Source organism: Typopeltis vanoorti, chromosome 16 (assembly GCF_054136105.1).
Source record: "Typopeltis vanoorti isolate ZY-2024b chromosome 16, IOZ_Tvanoo_1.0, whole genome shotgun sequence".
NCBI lineage: Eukaryota > Metazoa > Arthropoda > Arachnida > Uropygi > Thelyphonidae > Typopeltis > Typopeltis vanoorti.
In genome coordinates this window covers 40,007,657-40,031,982 of record NC_143564.1, presented here as the reverse complement: position 1 = coordinate 40,031,982, position 24,326 = coordinate 40,007,657, and the positions used below count along the sequence as shown (strand labels likewise).

The 24,326-nt window shown below is 38.2% G+C and overlaps 1 protein-coding gene across 2 annotated transcripts in view; it reads right to left on the bottom strand.

The window, feature by feature from the left end:
* The window catches only part of LOC150097966 (uncharacterized), a 490,509-nt gene that overhangs the window by 206,565 nt on the left and 259,618 nt on the right, over positions 1–24,326 (bottom strand). For both annotated transcript variants that reach the window (XM_090406015.1, XM_090406016.1), the window contains exon 7: positions 16,184–16,265. In XM_090406015.1, the coding sequence (XP_090262141.1) occupies positions 16,184–16,265 (82 nt within the window). The remainder of the gene's footprint in view (positions 1–16,183; positions 16,266–24,326) is intronic.

The window sequence follows — 24,326 nt, the reverse complement described above, 5'->3', positions numbered from 1 at the left end:
TACTTACTTTGCTACATTAAACTGACATCCTCACACACTCATCCATTCAGACAGCCCACATGAAAGGCTACATCTGCTCTACTTCTCATAACTTCTCCTCAACTTTTGCATCATCTGCAAATAATTGTATATCACCATTTAAGCCTATTTCAGTGTCATATATATACAAATTAAATAACAATGGCCCCAAAACAGATCTCTGGGGCACACCGCGTGAGTGAGTGACTTTCCTCTTCTGGGATATAGCTGCCTCGTACACAACATGCTTATACCAATCAGACAGCCAATCTTCAATCCAATGCACTAATCTACTATCCAATCTCATCTATTCCAATTTAACTACTAGTTTGTCATGTGGCAATCTATCGAAACCTTTGCAAAATCTAAGTATATTACTGTATATGCATCCCCCTTGTCCAATGTATTCGTCACCTTGATATAATAAGTAAGCAGATTTCTAAAACACAATCTTTCATTAGCAAACCCAGGCTGTCTTTCAGAAAGAATTCTGCTGCTGCTGTCAAACCAGTTCTTAATCCTTGTCCTCAATAGCTTCTCTAACACCTTGGTCATAATTCCAGACACACAGATTGGGCTATAATTCGAAGAATCAATTATATCACTCTCTTGACGAAGGGGAATTATTGTGCCCTCCTTCCAATGCTTTCGAACTTGGGCCAATCTAATACTCATTTTAAAAAGATAAGTTAAAGCTCTTGTTAAGTCACAAATAACATGTTAAGAACAATCAATACTTTGACAACTGCTGATATCATTCCTAATAATTGTTCCAGCACTGCAAATAAACTGTGTGTATGTTTTTGAAATGACTATCTTTTCATAATCATGCTCTGCTTTCAAGTAGTTTTGTAAAATTTCATCCTTGAGAGGTGACTTTGTGAATAATCTTCCAATTTTCCTGACCTTTCTGATAGTTTCATTAATATCTGTAACTATTTTAATGTTGCCTTCTTCATCTACACTGGCAATTATTTATTTATTTCACCTGGGCAGTTAACCCCTCAATTCGAAATGCTGTGTTAAAATCCTCACCTAGCTCATTTTCATTTGACTTGTTTTCTGTGATAATGAGTCTACCTGAATTACTTTTATGTTCTTATAGAAAATGTCACATACAGCAAAATGTATGCCATGTGTAATAACATAAGTGGTACCCAAAATTCACAAATTTTCCAAATTTCATCTTCACACTACCACCACTTGTAATGCAGGCAACAACATGTTACTAAATACTGAGCTCACTTCTAATTAAGACTGCACTGCATTTACAGTCCTTTCTGCACACAAAACCCCTCCCCAATAATTCCTACCATTCTGAAATTCCAAAATTTACCTTCATCCACATTGAATTTACCTTAATCCACATTTAGATGTTGTCTATTTTTTAGTGATGAATACATAAAGAGAAATACTAAACCTAAATCCTGCTTTTAGTTTCACAAAATTTGATTTTTAACTTAATTATATTGTTTATTATTATTATTATTATGGGAATCTCAATGGAATCAGTGGACTCATCACGGGAGACCCAAACTATCAAAACAATATTTATCATACCTCTTCTTGAATTTATTTACAGACGAAGAACTCACAACTGAGTCAGGCAATGCATTCCACCTACTCACCACCCTCCAAGTAAAAAATCTAGTTCTCACACCCTTATTAACCACACTTTTCCTTAATTTCCAGGGATGATCTCTTGTTCTTCCATCACTATCACATGGCTGAAATATTTCCCCTGCATCAATCTTATAAAAACCCTTTAGTAATTTAAGTGTTTCTATCATATCCCCTCTTCTCCGCCTATCAACCAATGTTTGCAATCCACAAGCTCTCAATCTAACAATGTAGGGAGCATTTTTTTATATCACTCACCAACTAAGTCACTCTCTTCTGAACCCTCTCCACAACCTCCTCATCTCCAAGGAATCCAAGTGACCAGACTTGAGCACAGTAATCCAAATGTGGAAGTATCAATGCCTTATAAAGGGGAATAATAACCTCTTTATCTCTAGATGTTAGTGTGTTCTTTAATAACCAAGTAATCCTATGTGCAATCTTGGACACCTTAGCAATGTATCCTCTGAACTTCATCTCCCTATCCACCAACATCCCAAGTCCCTAGTCTTGTCAATCTCTTGGAGTACCATTCCATCAATGTAGTACACAGTTGGTATATTTTAATCCCAAAATGCATAACTTTACACTTAAACTTCCACATTGAACTGACATCCATTACCTTTTGCCCATTTTGCCAGCTTATTTAAATCATCCTGCAAACTCTCAACACCAGCTTGATTTTTTATTGTCCTAAACAACTTTGCATCATCAGCAAATAACTGAATATCTCTCTTCAAACCATTTCCTATATTATTTAGTACAAATTAAACAATAATGGCCCAAGCACAGAGCCCTGAAGCACACCACTGGTCACCTGCCTCATCCTGGACTCTGCTCCTCCATACACTACTTTCTGGTATCTCTCCATGAGCCATTCTCTTATTCATATCACCAGTTTAGTATCTATCCCCATCTGCTCTAATTTGCACAACAGTATTCCATGGGAGTATCCTGTCAAAAGCCTTAGCAAAATCCAGTAGTATCACTGTGTAGCCATTTTTTTTCTCCAACTCAGATGTCATTCTATTATAAAAAGTTAATAAATTGCTAAGTCAGGATCGACCTTTAACAAAACCATGTTGGCCTCTATAGAGTATCACATTCTGATCCACCCATTCTTGAATTCTGTCCTTAACCAACTTTTCCAATACTTTTACCATCACTCCTGAGATGGTGATTGGTCTGTAATTAACTACAACAATCTTAGAGCCACCTTTATGCAAAGGAACCACTTTGCCTTCCTTCCACTCCCCAGGGACCACACCAGAGTTCAAACTTAAGTTAAATAACCAAGTAAGAGGCATTGACAATTCCTTTGCAGATTCATGCAACACCCGATCTGATATTCCATATAAACCAATAGCAGCATTTGCATTTAAATTCTGCAATATACTAAGTACCTCTGATTTATTAACTTCAATTCTCACATTGGTTATTGCTACAGGTACAGAGATATCCTCACTTGGGTGATAGACTTTTGAAAAGTGATCACTCAGTAACTCTACTATTACATCTGAATTGGTCACCTCAATACCATCAGCACCCACTAAGATTATCCTTCCAAAGTCATTCTTCCTTTTACTTGCCACATAGCAGAAGAACTCTTTGGGATTAACCTTGATCTCCTTAGCTAAGGTCTTCTCATAATCTGATTTAGTGTTTCTTACTATGCTAATAACCTTCCTCGATTGAGCCTTGTACTGTACTGCTCATGGGTGTACTGATCGCCTTTCTCCTTGTAAATTTTCCATAACATTTTCTTTTTTTGCGGATACTACTACTCATCCATCTAACGCCTACCTTGTTTGTCTTCCTGACCATGGGAATACATTCTGATATTGCCTTCCTCAGATACCTGCTGATTTTATCCCATGCACTGCTAACATTTTCCCTCTGCATTATGTTCTGCCATTGGATAGCTGTAAGCTCACTCTAAGGCTTGTTATAATTACCTAAACTGTAGTTCCGTATATACCCCTTCTTAAGAGAGAAATCCACAAATTTTGCAACCTCCCAAGTCAATACCACATGATCACTCTCACCAATTGGAGGTAACAAGGACGACTTACTTATACATATGTCCTCTGAACCTATGACCAGATCCAACACTCTCACACCATGAGTCCGTTCAGTTATGTGCTGTTTTGCCACATGATATTTCCTCTTTCCAACTGATATCACCATAATTAAAATCCCCCATAATAATCACTAACTCTGCACTCATTGCACTAATTTGCTGATGCATGAATTCAATATAGGACTTGAAAGTATTGTTAAAGGTAGCGAAAGAAAAGAGTGACAGAGTTAGAATGGTAAGTCTGTTGCCACGGTATGACAGAGAGGAGTTTAGAAGGAGGGCCATAATCGCAAATGACATTATGCGCAGGTTATGCAGATGGTGTGGTGTGGAATTCGTGGACGTGTGGAATGAGTTTGATGGGCAAAAGGACTTATACAAGATGGATGGCCTGCATTTGAATGGACTTGATGTGCGGAGACTGGAAAAAGTGTTGCTGAATAAAGTGAAAATGGATGCACAGAACCAGGGAAACTAGAATTACCGGGGGGGGGGAGTGGATATGCAGACATCAGTGAGACAGTTGAGTGTAAGAATGTATATAATGTACACGAGCCAGTACTAAGGACAAAAAATGGGAATTGGACATTTAGAATAACACATCACGATAGGAGTGGGACAAAGGGATCACTGCATTTCATGTATACTAATGCCAGGAGTATTAGAAACAAGAAGGAAGAATTTTTGGCCTTGATTGGCTCTTCCTGGCCACAGGTTATTGGCATTAGTGAAACATGGCTGACGGAAGATGATATAGTTAGTGGGATAGAATGTGTAGGTTATAGTGTGTTTAGGAGGGACAGAGAGAAAAAATAGGGAAAGGGGTGTTATTGATGATAGCTGATGAACTGCAGCCAAGGAGAATTGAAGTCGTATCGCAGGATAGTGAAAGGAGCTCATTTGAGGCTATTTGGTGTGAGATTGAGACTGGCAGAATAAAATATACAGTTAGGTGCTGCTATAGACCAGGTGATGGAATAGATGATGGAGATAGTATGCATAAACAAATTGATGAAATCAGTGGAAGGAGGGTAATTATTATGGGGGATTTCAACTATGGTAACATTGATTGGAAGGAGGAGGACATATGTGAGGAAGGAAATGGATTTTATTCAATTATTAAGGGATAACTATCTGAGACAGCATGTAATTGAAAATACTAAGGGTGTGAGAGTGCTTGACCTGGTAATAGCATCTCAGAATTTGACTGTAATGAATATGACCATGCTGCCACCTATTGGTGAGAGTGATCATAAGGTCTTGACTTGGGAGGTAGCTAAAGGTGTGGAATTTTCGATTAAGACAGGGTATATGTGGAATTACTGTGCTGGCAAGTATGACAGGCTTAGGAGATTGCTTGGATCAGTGCCATGGCATGTAAAACTGCAAGGGGTGGAAGTCAATAGAGCATGGGAAGTGGTCAAGGAACATTTACAGGCGGTTATGGCTGATTGTATACCTAGGGTCCAAAAAGTAAAACAAGTAGGGGTTAAATGGATGAATAACACCATTAAGCTTGAGCTGCAAAAATAGAAACAACTGTGGAGGGAATTTAAAGAAAGGGGTAACCTGCAGGCACACGAATAGTATAAAGTGCAGGCCAGAAGGGTAATGCGTGTGGTAAAAAAAAAAGCAAAAGTGGATTATGAAAGGAAACTAGCCATGCAAGCTAAAGAGAATCCCAAACAGTTCTTTCAATATGCTGCAAGTAAGAAAACAACTGTACACGGCAAAATGATTTTAAGGAATGACGATGGTAAGGAGGTCACTGTATCAGTCGATATAGTGGAGTTACTGAGCACGCACTTTGCAAAAGTATATCATCCAGGTGGTGACATTGAAAAAATGAAAGAACCATTAGTTTATACGGGAATTGTGATGAATGAAGTGGAGGTGAATAGTCTATTACAGAACCTTAATGTGAATACATCTGTGGGACTGGATGGTATACCGGCACGGGTCTTGCGTGAAGTGGCTAAGGCATTATCAGTGCCCTTGACCATGTTGTTTAATCTGAGTCTCGGGTCTGGTTTAGTCCCAAAGGTGTGGAAAGAGGGGGAAAATAGTTTTACTGCATAAAGGAGGATCCAAGACTACGGTTGCAAATTACTGACCGATCAGCATATCAGGAGTAGTTGTCAAGGTCTTAGAGAAAGTAGTCAAGGGAAAAATACAGGAATGGATTGATGAAAATGAGATACTGTACAGGGGACAGCATGGCTTTGTGAAGGGCAGATCATGCTTCAGTAACTTGCTAAAGTTTTATAACAAGGTGACGTCTGAACTGGATAAGGGTAATGGGTTTACAGTGATACTGCTGGACCTGGCAAAGGCGTTCGACCAGATACCACATGGAATTCTAATTCGTAAACTACAACATATGGGAATGAATATAGGGTTGGTGAGATGGATAGCTGGGTGGTTGATGGAGAGATATCAAAGAGTAGTTTATTCAGGAGTAGAGTCCAAAAGACGGCCTGTGACTAGGGGTGTGCAGCAGGGTTCTGTTCTTGGACCACTGCTGTTTAATCTGTTCATTAACGATATAGGGAAGGATCTAAGTGGAACAGTTCATTTGTTCGCTGATGATGCAAAGTTGGGTAGGGCGATAGTGAATGCAGAAGATATCAAAGGCTTGCAGGATGACTTAGGTAGATCGGAGTTCTGGGCTAAGGAGAATGGATGTCAATTTAATGTGACAAAATGTAAGGTTATGCATTTTTAGGTGGAAAGATTAGCAGCAGTATACCACATTGGTGGAACTGTACTCCAGGAGATTGATGAGGCTAGGGACTTCGGAGTGTTGGTGGATAGGGAGATGAAGTTTAGGGGGCACATTGCAAAAGTAGCTAAATCAGCTCATCAACTCACTTGGTTGTTGAAAAATACCTTGACGAGCAGAGACCAGCAAGTTATTGTACCTCTGTACCGAGCCTTGATAAGACCTCATCTCGACTACTGTGTCCAGATTTGGTCACCTCAGTTCCTTCTTGATGGGGAGGAGGTAGAGAGGATCCAGAGGCGAGTGACTAAGATGGTGGCGGGTCTATGGAATGAACCATATGAGAACAGGTTGAAGATTTGTGGGTTGCAGAAACTGGTTGATAGGCAGAAGAGAGGAGATATGATTGAGACATTCAAATTGCTAAAGGGATTCTATAGGATTAATTCAGAGGATATTTTTGAGATCAGGATTGGTGGTGGAAGAACTAGGGGACACCTATGGAAGCTGGGAAAGAGTGTGGTTAGCAGGGGTGTTAGAGCTGGGTTCCTTACTTTTAGAGTGGTAAATGAGTGGAATAAGCTGCCAGAGTCTGTTGTGGGTGCTATGACGGTGAGCGAGTTCAAGGCAATGTATGATAGATACTGTGAGAATGTCGCATAGTTGTGTGGACATGATGTTTAGGGCCTCCCTCGATGAGTCTAAGGACTCCCTTTAGTCGCCCAAAATAATAATAATAATAATAATAATAATATCACCCCCTGTATCCCCTGGCCTATAGCAGCAACCAACTGTATATTTGGTTGCATTGTCACTATTTCACACCAGACCACCTCAAATGAACTATCGTTCACATGTCTATCCTCTTGATATACTACTTTCTTTGGCTGCAACTCATAAGCTGTCATCAACAGTACTCCCCCACCTATTCTATCTTCTCTATCCTCCCTGAAAATACTGTACCCATCACATTCAATTTCAGTAACTGCATCTTCTGCTGACAGCCAATTTTCACTAAAGCCTACAAATTTTGGTGAGATTGCACTGACTAATGCCAAAAATTTTTCCCTCTTATTTTGAATGCTTCTTGCATTAGTATACAAAAATTGCAGATTCCCATAGTTCTTGTACCAGCTTTAGAGCTGATATACATCCTACTAATTTCAGTAGTCCGATGCCAATTTTTATCCACTCTATTCTTCAAATTATTCTCTGAAAAAGGATCAACAAATATTATTATTATTATTATTATTATTCAGGCCTCCATGGAGTCGAAAGACTCATCATGGGAGGTCCTTCCTAAGAACATAAAGTCTGTCAAGACTCATTGAGGGGAGATCCCTCCCTAAGAAACACAAAGTCTATCATACCACTCCTTAAACTCATTGAGCGTTCTCGCTCTCACCACTCCATCAGGCAATGCATTCCATGGTTCAACCACCCTCCATGCAAAGAAACCACACCTCACCCTTTTGCTCACAGTTTCCTTTCGTAACTTCCAGGGATGGATTCTTGTCATCACTCCTTCCCACTGTTCAACCAAGCAAAAGAACTCCCCAGTGTCAACCCTGTAACCACCTCTCAACAGATTAAAAGTCTCAATCATATCACCTCTCCTTCTTCTATCCACCAAACTCTACAGTCCACATTCCCTCAGCTGATCCTCGTAACTATCCTTGTACAGTCCTGAAACCATCTTTGTCATCCACCTTTGTATCCTTTCCACAGTTCATTTATCCCCTTCAAATCCTGGAGACCAAATCTGAGAACAATAGTCCAAGTGTGGTCTAATCAGAGACTTATACAACGGAATGATAACCCTCTTATCTCTGCAGGTCAGTATCCTTCTCATAATTACAGCAATCCTCTGTGTTACCTTCACCACCTTTGCAATATGTTCCCTAAACTTCAGGTTTCTATCAACCATCAACCCCAGATCTCTTGTCCCTTCTACTTCTTCCAGCATAACTCCTCCCATAGAGTATGCAGCATCCCATCGATGTTTCCCAAACCTCAAGACCTTACATTTTGCTGCATTAAACTGACACGCCCATTCATTTGCTCATCTATCTAGCTTATTCAAATCCTCTTGCAGGGCTACCACATCTGCACTATTACTAATAATCCTTCCTACCTATGCATCATCCGCAAACAACTGAATATCCCCTTGCAACCCACTGGCAATGTCATTGATATAAAGGTTAAACAATATAGGTCCTAGTACTGGGCCCTGTGGGACCCCACTTGTAACCCTCTGCCTCCTTGAAAGTGCTCCACCATACACAACTCTCTGATACCTATCAGACAGCCAATCCTGAATCCAGTTGACCAATCCGACATCCAGACCCATGTGCTGCAACTTAAATATCAGCTTATCATGTGGCACCCAGTCAAATGCCTTTGCTAAGTCTAAGAAAATTGCAGTATATGCCTTTCCCTCATGTAATGTTCTTGTAACTTTATTATAAAAGGCTAGCATATTGCTAAAACAAGCGTGCCCTTTCATAAATCCATGTCGACTCTCACAGATAACATTACCCTCATCTGCCCAATGTTGTATACGGTCCCTCACTACTTTCTCCAAGATCTTAACAACTACTGATGACACACAGACTGGCCTATAATTAGGCACTTCTAGTCTGCTACCGCCTTTATGCAATGGCACTATCTTACCTTCCTTCCATTCCCTGGGCACCCCTTTGCCGAAGACAGCCTTTCATTGAAAAGCAAGGTTAAAGGCACTGTCAGTTCCCTGGCACATTCTCTCAAAACTCGTGGTGAAATACCATCCAGTCCCAAAGCTTTACTGACATCCAGAGTACTCAGTATCTGAAACACACTCTCCTCCTGTACCTCTAAACCTCGAACAAGCCCTATCCCTCTAGCATTAAAACTGACTCCTCCAGGATGAAATACTCCAATAAAGTATTCATTGAACAATTCCACTATGTCCTCTGCCTCAATCACTCTATTCCCATTTTTATCCCACAATATCATTCTTCCACAATCAGTTCTCCTCCAACTGGCCACATAGCTAAAAAATTCCCTAGGATTTTCTTTGGATCTTAGGGCCAACCCCCTCTCATATTCTAGTTTCGCTTCAGTACCACACTAGTCACTCTTCTTGCCTGTGTCCTATATTCTTCATGCATCCTCTCTTCACCTGCTCTCCTTATATCTCTTCCATGGCCTCTTTTTCGCATGCAATTCCTGTTTAATATTGTTTGTCATCCACTGTACTCCAAATTGTGTCCTCTTCTTCACTCGTGGTATACAACTTACCAATGCTGCTAACAAATATTCTTTCACAATTTCCCAAATACTAATGATATCCCGGCCTTCCAATTCCTCCCTCCACGAAACTTCCCGAAGTTGACGTCTAAGACTATTATAATCACCTGCTTTATAATTCCACATAAGTTCCCGTCTCTTTGATACTCCTGCATGTCTATTCATTTTCCAAGTCAAAACCATATGGTCACTCTCTCCAACTGGTGAGAGAGATGTCATCTCAGTTATTATCTACTCTTCTGATGCTATAACCAAATCCAAAACTCTTGAACCTCTTGTTCCCTCTGTTACATGTTGCCTAAGACATTTGTCCCTCAAGAATTCTAGAAATTCCATTCCTCTATTGCTACATGCATCTTCCTCTCTCCAATTTATACTACTGTGGTTAAAATCCCCCATAACAATCATTCTTCTTGCACTTGCCAAACTTAGCTGTCTAAACATCTCCTGGTCCCCATCCTCTGTGCTCCTGGGTCTGTAGCAACACCCCACTAAATATCCTGTCTTGCCTACCTCTACCTCACACCATATGCTCTCAAAATCATTTGTCTCACTTCCTTCCAAAGCCTCCACTCTTAGAGGACATAGGTCATCACTTATCATAAGCAGTACCCCACCACCATGCTTTCCCCTCCTATCCTGATGAAAAATGCTATACCCAGCGACTTCTATTCCTGTTATTATATCCTCTTCTGTCAACCACGTCTTGGTGATCCCAATAATTTTTGGCTAGGCTGATGCTATCTGCACCACCAATTCCTCTCCCTTATTCCAGATACTCCTGGCATTAGTATAAAACATATAAATGCCATTGTTTCTATACCCAGCATTATCCCTTCTAGACTCCACTGGGCTCAGTGCTACCTGACATCGTCTCCCTTCTCCCAAGTAACCATTCCCACAAGAGGCCACCCCTGCTATCATCCTCCCTGGGACACACTGACTCGTTCAGACCAGTAATCTCTCCAGATGCCTACGTCCTTCCTCATTCAAATGTAAGCGGTCTCTCGCATACAATTCCTCTCTTTCCTCAAATGCACTCCAAGCATCTACATATACCAGTCCTCTCTTGTCACACATTCTTGCTATTATGCCATTCAATATCACCGCTCTTCTGCCCAGTTCATCATTATCATACCTAGGCAACACGCACACTATTTTTCCTCTCTCTGTCTTCTTCCATACAGCCTCAAGCAAAAATCTCATATTTCTCGCTGCCCGACTTACATTACCACTCAAATCATTTGTTCCTACCATCATAATCATCTCATCCACCCTTTCACCTCTCTTAATTGCCATAGCCACCCTTTCTATTGTTCCTCCTGGCAAACACTCCTCACGCATCCTATCTTGAACACCACGGATCATTGAGTTGCCATACATTATACCTCTTACCATTCTCTCTCTCTCTCTCTCCTATTATTTCCATTCTCTCCTCTTCTTTCATTCCCATAGGTCTCTCTCGTTCCCTCTCTTCTACTGCTATTCTCTCTTCTAGCATTCCCATACCTCTCTCTCCAACTGTTTCCATTCTCCCCTCTTCTAGCACTCACGTACATCTCTCTCATTCCCTCTCTCCTACTGTTTCCATTCTCTCCTCTTCTAGCACTTCCATATCCCTCTCTCATTACATCTCTCCTACTGTTTCCATCCTCTCGTCTGCTAGCATTCCCATACCTCTCTCTCATTCCCTCTCGTCTACTGTTTCCATTCTCTCCTCTTCTAGCACCCATATACCTCTCACTCTTTCCCCTCGCTTCTGTTTCCTTTCTTTCCTCTTCTAACAGTCCCAAATTTCTCTCTCTCCCCCACTCTGATTCGGCTTGCATTTATCTCTTCCATTCTCCTAATCTTATCTTTCATACTTCTGCTCTCATTCACACGACATTCCACCTCCTCTTTCAGCTCATCTATCTGCCTCTGCAGGTCAGTCACTCTTAATCTAAATTCACTCTCCCAAACAAAACCATCTCCTAAACTTTCACAGTCACTCATGCCTTCCACACTATCAACTATTATTTTCTCATTCATACATATATTTTTTTCATTCTCTCCTATCACGCTACTTGTCTTCCTATATTCATTCCCCATTCCTGGAGCAACAAGGTCGGTTATTGATAATTCGACACCTACTTATTTCCTCCCACTGCCTGCATTTTGCACACATACACTCTCAGCTCTCTTTAACAAGCCACATATCTAATTCTCGAGACGCATACATGCCGCAAGTACTGCATGCCACAAAGTCTCTTATGATATTTCTTATAATCGAGTTCTTAAATGGCGGAGGACTTGGCGATACGCCACGTACAACTGCAGCTGAGTCCACCATCATTTCTTACTGCTGAGTAGCGTAATCGTTAATTATTCAATGAATAAATTCCGTTAAATAAATAGAAAAAAAAGTACAAACAATTACAAGCAAAACAAAACATTTAAGTATACTAAATAAAATGAAATATAACTAAATACAGTAATGAAAACTTAGCTTCGTTTTGTCTTCCACTGTTATGCATTCGATTCCGACGGTAACCAAAATATATTATATCGCGACAGCAACTAACTTCCAAAAAACAACCACTGAAGTACACTCGTATTCAGAGAAACAATTTAGCACTCAAAAACGTAGAAAAATGGGGAAAACGGACTATTCACCAATTAAAAATCACTTTCTTCTGCACAGCTCAAATTCACCACCACATGCTACCAATATACATTCACTGCATAAGTTTCTCCCTCTTACACTCAACCGTTTCAATTTTAGTTTCCCTGCCCAATTACTTGTTCAGAAAACACTAGCTTCTTCAAATGCATATGATCTTCCATGTTCAGATGCAACCCATCTCTTGCATATAGCTGTCTTTTGCCTTCAAACAGACCCCAGACATCAACAAATTCCAGACCTTTTTTTTGCACATTCTTGCAATCATATCATTCATTATCATCTCTCGTCTACTTAACTCATAATTGTCAAAATGAGGCAGCACACACACTATCCTCCCTTTAACACTTTTCTTCTTCTTCATGATATCTAACAATGTTCTTAAATCTCTTGCTACCCGATTAATACTACAACTCAGGTCATTTGTACCCACCATAACTATCATCTTTTCTGCATCATGCGCTCTCTTTATTGCTAAAGTCACTCTCTCTATTGTTCTGCCAAATTAGCACTCCTCGGGCATACCGCTCTCCATACCCTTAACCATTGAATCACCATATATTATATCACTCATAACTTCATTCAAACTCAAACAAGCATCACTCACGACCTCATTTTCTACACTATTCAGCATGACTCTCCCAGTTTCATTATTTTCCTTCAACACTCTTTTACTTACTCCCTCACTTTCACAACATCTCATTTCTTCTATACCTCTTGTGCTTTCATTCTGTTGACTCCCAATCACTTCCATGCTATTCATTACTTCATCATTCACCAAAGACCTTACTTAAACCTGTTCTAGTTACTTTTGCTAAGTAATCTCCATAGTCCTAATTTCTCTATTCAACACATTTAACTCAGGCTTCATATCCAGAACCTCCTTACTGAGCACTTCCACTTCCTGTTGCAGGAGATGAAGGTCGCTTTTCATTTTCACGAACTCCTGCAAAAGCTCTTCTCCTACGATCCCAACGTTTGCTTCCATTCCCAATCGCTCTAGTCTATTTAGACACATCTCACATATGTCAATGTTTTCATTCTTCTCATTTAGCCAAACAGTCCACAGATCCTTCACATTCCTCAGAGCATACATATAGCAGCTTCTTCAATGCATCCACTGCAAAAAATCCAAGGCAGAGCTAGACTTTCATACAGAAGTCCTTTGTGCCACTGACGTACGTCTTTTGTGGAGGCCATCTTTTGACGGTGAAGCAGTGCAACAAACAAGTAGCAAAAACACAATATAAACAACAAAGTTTCGACAACAACAACAACACTGTAAGACACTTGTATCCAACTGAAGCACAATTTGAGACAAAAAGTCTCACTATACTTCAATTTAAACACACTTTTTCTAGCATTGCTCAAAACGACCACTACGTTCACTTGCGACACCACCACCACCACCTAAATTTTTATTGTTTATATATAAGATTCATTACATCACTAGGGTTTGCTGAAGCAAATAACCTTTGTCTCATATTGCCTGTCTTTAGAATTTACTCTTTGTTGCATTTATAGTGAATTCATCGACACCAATAAGTTTGCTCACAATTTCTTCTAGAGTTTCTTCCTCCTTTTTTTGACATAATATGTTAGTAATGTATGCTTTTGCTTACCACTTGAAGTGTCTTCAACTGCACTGTTTGTTTTGCACTTCTAGATGTCACTGCCTTCTGGTGCTGACACAGTCAATTTATCCATACAGTTCCTCTTTTGTAAGTGCCAAATGAACAAATTTATGGACCTGCTTCAGCATGTTCATGTAGAGTTACACATTTTGAATTTTGCATTTTCTCCATTCAAGTTCTTTACAAAATATTGCCAAACAAATGATTTTGAATCACACACACACACACACACACAGTGGGATTCGAAATCTGATATAAAATTAGAAATAAAGAGAAAATTAATGTGCCTCACACTATCGATAGTAGCTGTTAATTAAGAATGAAGTTGCAGAACAGCAGAGAAAGTGACAAGAGTAACTAATATGAAAGAGGAGTTACCTGTGATCACTAGACAATAGGCACAGCAAGTCAGAGACTAGTATACTAGGTCAGTATTTGTGGTATTACTAACTCACTGAGACTCTTAATATATTAGTCATTGTATTATCTAGTGATCAGAGACAACTCTTTCATAGAATACAGTATCTTATTATTTTCATTATTTAAAAAAAAAAAAATTAAGACACCTTAATGTTTCTGTGAACATTTTCCAATTTACAGGATTTTAAAATTCAATAAAAACATACAACATTTAAGGTTCCTGGGAAAGAAATCTGTGTGGTGATCATTTATTCAAGAAGATTTAAATAAGCTGGAGAGATGAATGAATGGGGATATTAGTTTAATGCAACTAAATGTAAGACCTTACTTGAAACTTGGGATCCAGTGATGAGCTGCATATTCTATTGATGGAACTATACTAGAGGAAGTTAGAGAAAACAAGGGACAATGGAGTGATAATTGATAAAATTTGAAGTTTAGGGGACATATTGTGAAGGTGATGAAGGCTGTCACAATACTGTGAAGGATGTTTTTCAGCAGAGATAAAAGAATGATGATTCCTTTGTATACCACTGTGATCAGACAACATCCAAATTACTGTGCTCAAATCCAGTGACCCAGGATTTGAATGGTTTGGAAGCAGATAACAAAAATGACATCTGAATTGTTCAGTACTGATTACAAGGATTGATTAATGGCATGCAAACTGCAGTGTAATGGACAGAAAATGAAGGGGTGACATGACTGAAACATTTAAACTGTTGAGATGTATTTACAGGATTGATACTGGGAAGATTTTTTGTATAATACAACAAGGGTATGGAATAAGGGCCAATGGGTATTCCTGAAAAGCTGTGAAAGAAAATGATGAGCATGAGTGTGAAAAGTAGTTGTTTTTGTATTGTGGTTAGTTGGACCAATGAGTATTTCCTGATAAGGTTAGGCGAATGTGCAGATAGTGAACGGGTTTAAGAAATGGTATGATAGACTTTGCGTTGTCTAGAATAAGCCTCCTACAATGAGTATTGAGACTCTGTGAAGGTCCTGAACAATAACAATAACGATGAATTTTTATGGACTCTACCCACAAAGGGATGAGATTCACATAAAATGTGAATTAAAAGGTAGATAGACATTTAAGATTTAGGAAATGATATTCTACAGACCAAACATGGAAAGTTTTCAAACTGCTTCAGCATTCAATAAACACAATACTGATTTCATAATGGATGATGAAATTCATCAACCATCTAATTTCTTATGAAGTGTGATAAATTTTTCTCCTAGACCTGACAGCAATTTTCAATAATCTTAAACTAACTCCCATGCACTATGAATCCTTTCCATCCAGTTTATCATAGCACAGTTCTTAGAGATGTCTACGATGCTCATCAATATCTACTGCTCAACATATATTTTTTCTTTCGTGGAACATGTATCTGCTTCACAACATATCCCAAGTAAGAACCATGGTAATCTCTCTCTCACCAAATCCATTGCTTGAATTTATTTATGTTTTCTTTTCTCTCTCTCTCTCTCTTTTACACACATATACCTACTGTATGAATGTAGCAGGTTTTTCCTTTCAGAAACTCAATTTTTAACTCAAGCCAAAAAAGCAGGCAAACCAGCCAGAGAACTACAGAGACAAGACATTTGATGGCTGGAATGGAGAATTTTAGTGCAGTAACTACAACAATGAGTTCTGGAACACCATGGGGTGCCATAACATAATAATAAGTAATATAAAATGTAAATATAAATCTTATACTCACGTAGTTGCATTCCAGCTTTGTAAAATTCTTCTTGAGTTTTATGGAGTTCAGCAGCCAGATAAGGATGAGAGAATGCATCCAACTAAAATAAATTTTGATAAAGAAACATTCATAACTTATATTAATAAGTTAACTGAATATAACAGATCAAAACAAATCTAAATAAATAAAGAAATATATTCATTGACTGATACTGTCAAGGACACAAGTGTATTATGACATAATTTACTAGTGTCCTTGGTGCCGAATAGTATATATCATTATTATTTCAATGAATAATTTCTTCAAACAGGCAAAACAAATGGAATAGTCTTAGAATGAACAGCAATGTTACAGTTCTGTGCCGCCATTATTACAAGAGAATGTAATATTCCAATTGCACAAAACATTAGCACTGAAATGAACATAATATCATGTAAGTAATATTATTTACATCATTATTTAATTTTATAGTGATCACCCAAGTATCCTATCTTCAAATAACATCATCATCATCAATTTCCTGGTATGTACTCTAAAAGAGTCTGCAGCATACTATGATAGTACTATGTGACAGAATTACATTATTACTAACTTCCAGCCAACAACAGTCATCCTCAAAATTAGTCTTTCAGAATTTCAATATTGTAATATTTTATATTCAGGTTTCATATGGCACTTCTAACTGCATCAGGCAACCTAAATTTTGGTCTCTCTCTCTCTCTCTCTCTCTCTGAGTAATCCTGCCATTCGGGAATCAAACACCTGTTTTACTAACATTTTCTCTCTCCCATTCAGTTTTAGTGACCGTACTACTTTAGATTAACTTTGCTCATATTCTTGAACATTGTCAAGTTCATTTTTACTAATATGTTAATTTTGAATATGATTCTGCCATTGATGCCATCTCGTCATTTCCCTAATATTTCTCATACCTCTCATATCTCTGGTCTCTAGAAATAAACCACCTGATCTTTGATCAACTGTTTTATTCCTAGCTTTCAACTTCATAAATAAAAAATGATTTGAACACTGTCTTCTTGTATAGAGCTAATCCATTATTTTGTCTAATTTTTTATTGATAAAAATACAGTAACAAAATGACACTTATCATTCCATACTATGTTTTTATCAGGGATTATTGTAAAATTCATTTCATTATTTATAATTTATTTATACACAAGATTAGCTTGATAAACAATTTTTTTAGCTCAAATAATAGTTTCAAAAAAAGTTATGTTTATAGCTTGTTTTAAATAGTTATTTTAAAAAAAAACTATTTATAATCATTGGTATATAGTAGGTATTCCAGTGAGTGTGCTGTGGTTAGGCAACATTATTAAAAATCATTAAATTTGTATAAAAACTTACTTTAATGAGGAAAAACATTCTATTTTTATCACTTCAGTCCATTTCTGAGATGTAAATTAATAAATTTAGAAGACACAAATATTCTGTTACAGTCTTTAACAGTTTTCAACCTGACCTCATATTCTATGTTCAAAAAAGGTGTACACAAAATATCTTCAACACTATTTTGAGTTGTTGAGGAGGATAAAATTAATGACATTTTAAAAATAAGACAGTATCTAACATGACACTTCAAGGAATAACTAAACTGCACTTCCCTTCTTGGCTGCAGGTAATCCACTGAGTAGAATTAAGCTACATGTGCTGTTCAGAGCCTGCATGCCTTTAACTGCCATGCAAATTTCAGTCAGTGTGAATGTGCCAGTCATGAGTGTGCTGCTTAGTCTCTGCTCATCTTCAGCCATTACAAATGTGCATAGATGTTTGCATAAATAAATTTATTTCATATAAATAACTGCCCAAAAATTATTTTTTCATGAATTTTCTAGATGTACAGTGCACACCTAGCATACCCAGAATATATGCCCTTGTTTAAAATAACCTACACAAACAATATAGAATACACCACAAGGAACTGAACTGAGCATAAAACAATATACATAATTTGAAACTGTTTTTTTTTTTAACTATTAACTATAAAATTATATATATAAAGCAGCTACATAATATATAACTATATAGTAACTATATATAGTTAAAGCATATTAACTATAAAACCACACAATATTTCTAAAATACTATAATTCACTTGTGCTGCATTCAAACAACATGGGAATCAATTTCCATCTTCAGTGCAAACCTCAGTTATTAGTTGTATCAAAGATGATGGTTTCAGGAGTAACTTTAAATATTTCATCATCATTTATTAATGGTTATTATTATTAATAAACAAACCTACATGGAATCAACAAACCTATTATGAGAAGTCCCACGCAGCAAGCAACATATCTATCTAGTCAACTTAAAATTCATTCACAGTTCCTAGCATGATCCTTTCTTTCATGCTTACACGGTGATCAGAATACATTATGGAAAACTATGGAGACAACTACCATGTTAGAGCAAAACTTTAGTTTAATATAAACCAAAACCATTTTGGTTTATATTAAACTAAAGTTTTGCTCTAACACGGTAGTTGTCTCCATAATTTTCCATAATGTATCCTAGCATGATCACTTCTGTATTAATCTAGTGTGATCACCTCACTAACAAAATATCTCTATTATAACTAACTGCAATTTACCAGCTTGGCTGGCTGAGGGTTAGAGTATCTCACCTGGTGTGAAACCATTCCACTGATTATTGGAAGACTGAAGTGGCTTGGAAAAATTCCATGTATGGTCTCTGGAGCAGGTTTCCAGACAATGTAAAAAATCAATAAAAAAAATAATAATTAATTTAAAAAAAAAATAGAAAGAAAAATCCTTAGCACACTTATGCTACTAATGCTAATCTTGCAATCTTTCATAAGTAGGAGTCACATAAAAAAAAAAAAAATTGCATGTGTTCAAACCTCTCTCAAAAACAACATTCCAGAGTCATAAGCCTTAGTTATTTTTGTATCCTCTCCAGAGTATTCACTATGACCAAATCTAGGCATAAGGTGCATGTATGGTTCACCCAATATCACTTGACAGTAATGCACTCCTGTCTGACCATCTCCCAAGCCAGTAAAATCACTCTCACAAAAAAACATCAAAAGTGTGAGCACTTCAATAATAAATTTAGTTTAATCCTTTATCCAAGTGAGAGCAAACAAAGTTTGCACCTGAAATATCTTCAGGACTGAATATGGTGTTATACTATCTTACCTGGGTAAGTAGTACAACACCAGGCAACTCGTAGCAAAGGTGGAACAAGCTACCAACACACCTATCCCAGTATCTCCCATAATGCAAAACACATCTCCTTGCAGATATGTATAATGTTATGCATTAAGGGATTGCCCACTACCCAGACTAGTTTCGACCTTTATTGAGGTCTCTTCAGTGGGAGCCAGGCCCAGAGTTGGAGATACCAAAAGAAGCATTAGCAAGGTCATCTTTACCTACGGAGTTGCCAAAAGGTTTGCCACTTTTTTTTTTTAATTTATTATAGTCTAACCAAGTGAAAAATAAACTTTCAACATCTTTCTCTAAATCCAGAGTAATTTAATAAAAAAAAGGTGGCAAACCTTTTGGGAACTCCTATAGGTAAAGATGACCTTGCTATTGCTTCTGCCTGGTATCTCCAACTCTGGGCCTGGCTCCCACTGAAGAGACCTCAACAAAGGTCGAAACTAGTCTGGGTAGTGGCCAATCCCTTAATGCATAACATTATACATATCTGCAAGGAGATGTGTTTTGCATTATGGGAGATACTGGGATAGGATTGTTGGTAGCTTGCTCCACCTTTGCTACGAGTTGCCTGGTGTTGTACTACTTACCCAGGTAAGATAGTACAACACCATATTCAGTCCTGAAGATATTTTCAGGCAGTTGAACTTGGCAAGTGCAAGAAGAATGATTGTTATGGGAGATTTTAACTACAGCAGTATAAGCATTTCTAGAATTCTAGGAACAAATGTCTTAGGCAACATGTAATAGAGGGAACAAGGTTCAGGAGTTTTGGATTTGGTCATAGCATCAGAAGACCTGATAATAACTGAGGTGACATCTCCCCCCCCCCCCCCAGTTGCAGAGAGTGACCATTTGGTTTTGACTTGGAAGATGAATAGACCTGCAGGAGTATCAAAGAAAATGGAACATATGTGAAATTATAAGGCGGGTGATTATAATAGTCTTAGATATCAACTCGAGGAAGTTCTATGGAGGGTGGAATTGGAAGGCCAGGATATCATTAGTGCTTGGGAAATGGTGAAGGAATATTTGTTAACAGCAATATAGTAAGCTGTATTCCACGAGTGAAGAAGAGGACACAGTTTGGTGTAGAGGAGATGACAAGCAATATCAAACAGGAACTGCAGGTGAAAAAGGTATTATTGAAGAAATATAAGGAGAGGGGTGGAGAGCAGATGAATGAAGAATATGACTCAGGCCAGGAGAGTGTCTAGTATGGTGAGGAAGGCAAAACTGGAATATGAGAAGAGATTGGCATTAAGAACCAAAGAAAATCCAAGGAAATTTTTTAGCTATGTGGAGGAGAAATGATTGTGGAAGAATGCCATTGTGGGATAAAAATGGGAATGGAGCGACTGATGCAGAGGACATAGTGGAATTGTTCAGTGAACACTTTATTGGAGTATTTCATCCTGGAGAAATAGGTTTTAATACTAGAGGGAGGGCAGGTTCAAGGTTTAGAGGTGCAAGAGGAAAATGTGTTCCAAATATCGAGTACTCTGGATGTCAGTAAAGGTGTGGGACTAGATGGTATTTCATCATGGATTTTGAGAGAATGTGCTAAAGAACTGACAGCTCCTTTGACCTGGCTTTTCAATGAAAGTCTGGCTACAGAAAAGGTGCCCAGGGAATGGAAGGAAGTAAGATAGTGCCATTGCATAAGGGCGGTAGCAGGCTGGAAGTGTCTAATTATGGGCCAGTCTGTGTGTCATCAGTAGTTGTTAAGATCTTGGAGAAATTAGTGAGGGACCGTATACAGCATTGGGCAGATAAGGGTAATGTTATCTGTGAGAGTCAGCATGGATTTGTTAAGGGGGCGCTCTTGTTTTAGTAATATGCTAGCCTTTTATAATAAAGTTACAAGAGCAGTAGATGAGGGAAAGGCATATACTGTCATTTTCTTGGATTTAGCAAAGGCATTTGACAGAGTGCCACACGATAAGCTGATATTTAAGTTGCAGCACATGGATTTGGATGTCAAGTTGGTCAACTGGATTCTGGATTGGCTGTCTGACAGGTATCAGAGAGTTGTGTATGGTGGGGCAGTTTCAAGGAAGCAGAAGGTTACAAGTGGGATTCCACAGGGCTCAGTACTGGGACCTGTACTGTTTAACCTTTATATCAATGATATTGTCAATGGATTGCAAAGGATATTCAGTTGTATGCAGATGATGTAAAGCTGGGAAGGGTTATTAGTAATAGTACAGATGTGGCAGCCTTGCAAGAGGATTTGAATAAACTAGACAGATGGACAAATGAATGGGGGTTTCGGTTTAATGAAACAAAATGTAAAGTCTTGAAGTTTGGGATACATCGATGGGAGGCTGCATACTCGATTAAAGGAGCTGTATTGGAGGAAGTAGGGAAGACAAGAGATCTGGGGGTGATGATAGATAGAAAACTGAAATTCAGGGTGCATATTGCAAAGGTGGTGAAGATAACCCAGAGGATTGCTGCAATACTGAGAAGGATGCTGACCTGCAGAGATAGAAGAATTATCATTCCATTGTATAAGACCCTGATCAGACCACACTTAGACTATTGTTCTCAAATTTGAGAACAATAGTCTCAAATTAACTGTGGAAAGGGTGCAGAGGTGGATAACAAAGATAGTTTCAGGACTGTACAATATTAATTATGATGATCGACTGAGGGAATGTGGACTGCAGAGTTTGATGAATAGAAGGAGAGGTGATACAATCGAGACTTTAAACTGCTGAGAGGCAGTTACTAAGTGGACACTGGGGAGTTATTTCACTTGGTGGAGCAGTAGGAAGGAGCGATGAGAAGGTGCCATCGCTGGAAATACAAAAAGAAGCTGTGTGCAAGAGGGTGAGGAGTGGTTTCTTTGCATGGAGGGCAGTGGAACCATGGATCCATGCTCTCATCACCTGATAGTGGTGAGAGCATGAACGGTCGATGAGTTCAAGGAGTGGTCTGATAGACTTTGTGTTTCCTAGGAAGGACTTCTTGCGATGAGTCTCTTGACTCCTTAATAATAAATAATAAATTATTTATAATAATAATAATAATAAATAATTTAATGAGTTACTAATATTTTGCTGGATTTCCAACAAGCAACTTCAGAGCATAAATTTCAATTCTGTAAAACATACAGCATTCGAGACTAGGTTGTTGATTGTTTTGCGTGTTTTACAACAATTCAAGAATAAACCATTCAAACTGTAGTTTTACAATTTCAACTGTAACTGAATTGTTTACGATTCAAATTGCAACTGAATAGTTAACATTTTTTATTTCAATTGCAACTATACAGGTAAGTGCAGCATGTTTTAAAACAACTGGAATTTGTTCTCTGAAGAAGCTAGTTGGAAATCTAGTGAAATATAAGAAACTTGATAAATTATTTATTTAATTTATTGGCATTGCTGATACCATAAGATACTGCTATGAATAATCACCAAACCTAAACTTTTATTACATTTCCACATTCTATGATGCTTCAGAAACTCAATAAATGCAGTCTACTTATCTCCATACACAACTCCTACTTCTAATCTTTCCTAAAATTAAAATCTCCCATCAGGATCACCTTTTATTATGCACAAAGATTTTATGTGCCCTCTAAAATATACTTGTAATATAATAACAAAATAGGATTAGTTTAACTGACTTTTACAGAAAACTGGCAACAAAAATTGCAAGTGTTAAAAAAAATGATATCAGGACTGTATAGTGCTAGTTATGAGGATAGGCTAAGCACCTGTGCTCTAGAAAGTAGAAGTGAAGATTCCATTATATAAAAAGTTCTGATCAGACATATCTGGATTATTGTGCTCAGATTTGGTTATCAGGATTTGAAGGGGATAAATCAATCTTGGAAAGGTTTTCAGGGGAAGATAACAAACAAAAATGATGCCAGGACTGCACAGTGTTGATTATGAGGAGAGGTTAAGCAACTGTGGACTACAAAGTATGGTAAAGAGGACAGGTGATGTGATCGAGACAATAAACTGCTGAGATGTAGTTTACAGGGTTGATACTGGAGTTCTTTCATAGAACAAAGGGAAAGGATAAAGACAAGAGGTCATACCTATAAGTTAAACATGGAAGCGGAAAGCAAGAAAGTGAAAAGTGGATTTTTTGCATGAAAGGTGATTGGACTGTGGAATTCATGTCCTGATAGGATAGTGAAAGCACAAGTGGTGAATTGGTTTAAGGATGTTATAATAGAATTTGTGTTGTCTAGGATGAGCCTCCTACAATGAGTCTTGTGATTCAATGGAGGTCCTGAATATTATTATTACGGACAACTCCAAGGAGTCCTTAGAATCATCGAGGGAGGCACTAAACATCATGTCAAGAATTATTCAGCATTTGCACAGTATCTATCATACTTTGCTTTGAATTCATTCACAGTCATGACACCCACAACAGACTCTGGCAACATATTCCACTCATTCACCACTCTCCAAGCAAAAAACCTAGTTCTAACACCTTTGCTAACTACACTCTTACTCAGTTTCCATGGATGGTCCCTAGTTCTTCCACCACCACACCTGTTCTGAAAAATTTCCTCTGAATTAATCTTGTAAAAACCCCTCAATAATTTCAATGTCTCAATATCATATCACCCCTTTTCTACCTATCAATCAGTTTCTGTAACCCACAAATCTTCAACCTGTTCTCATAAGGTTCATTCCATAGACCAGTTACCATCTTGATCACTCACCTCTGGCTCCTCTCCACCTCTCCCCAATCACCAAGAAACCCTGGCATCCAGATCTGCATGCAGTAGTCTTATCAAAGATCTTATCAAGGATCGATACAAAGGAATAACAACCTGCTTGTCTCTGCTCATCAAAGTATTCTTCAGTAACCATGTAATCTGATGAGCTGCTTTAGCCACTTTTGCTATGTGCTCCCTAAACTTTAACTCCCTATCCACTAACACTCAAAAGTCTTTGACTTCCTCAATTTCCTGGAGTATAGTT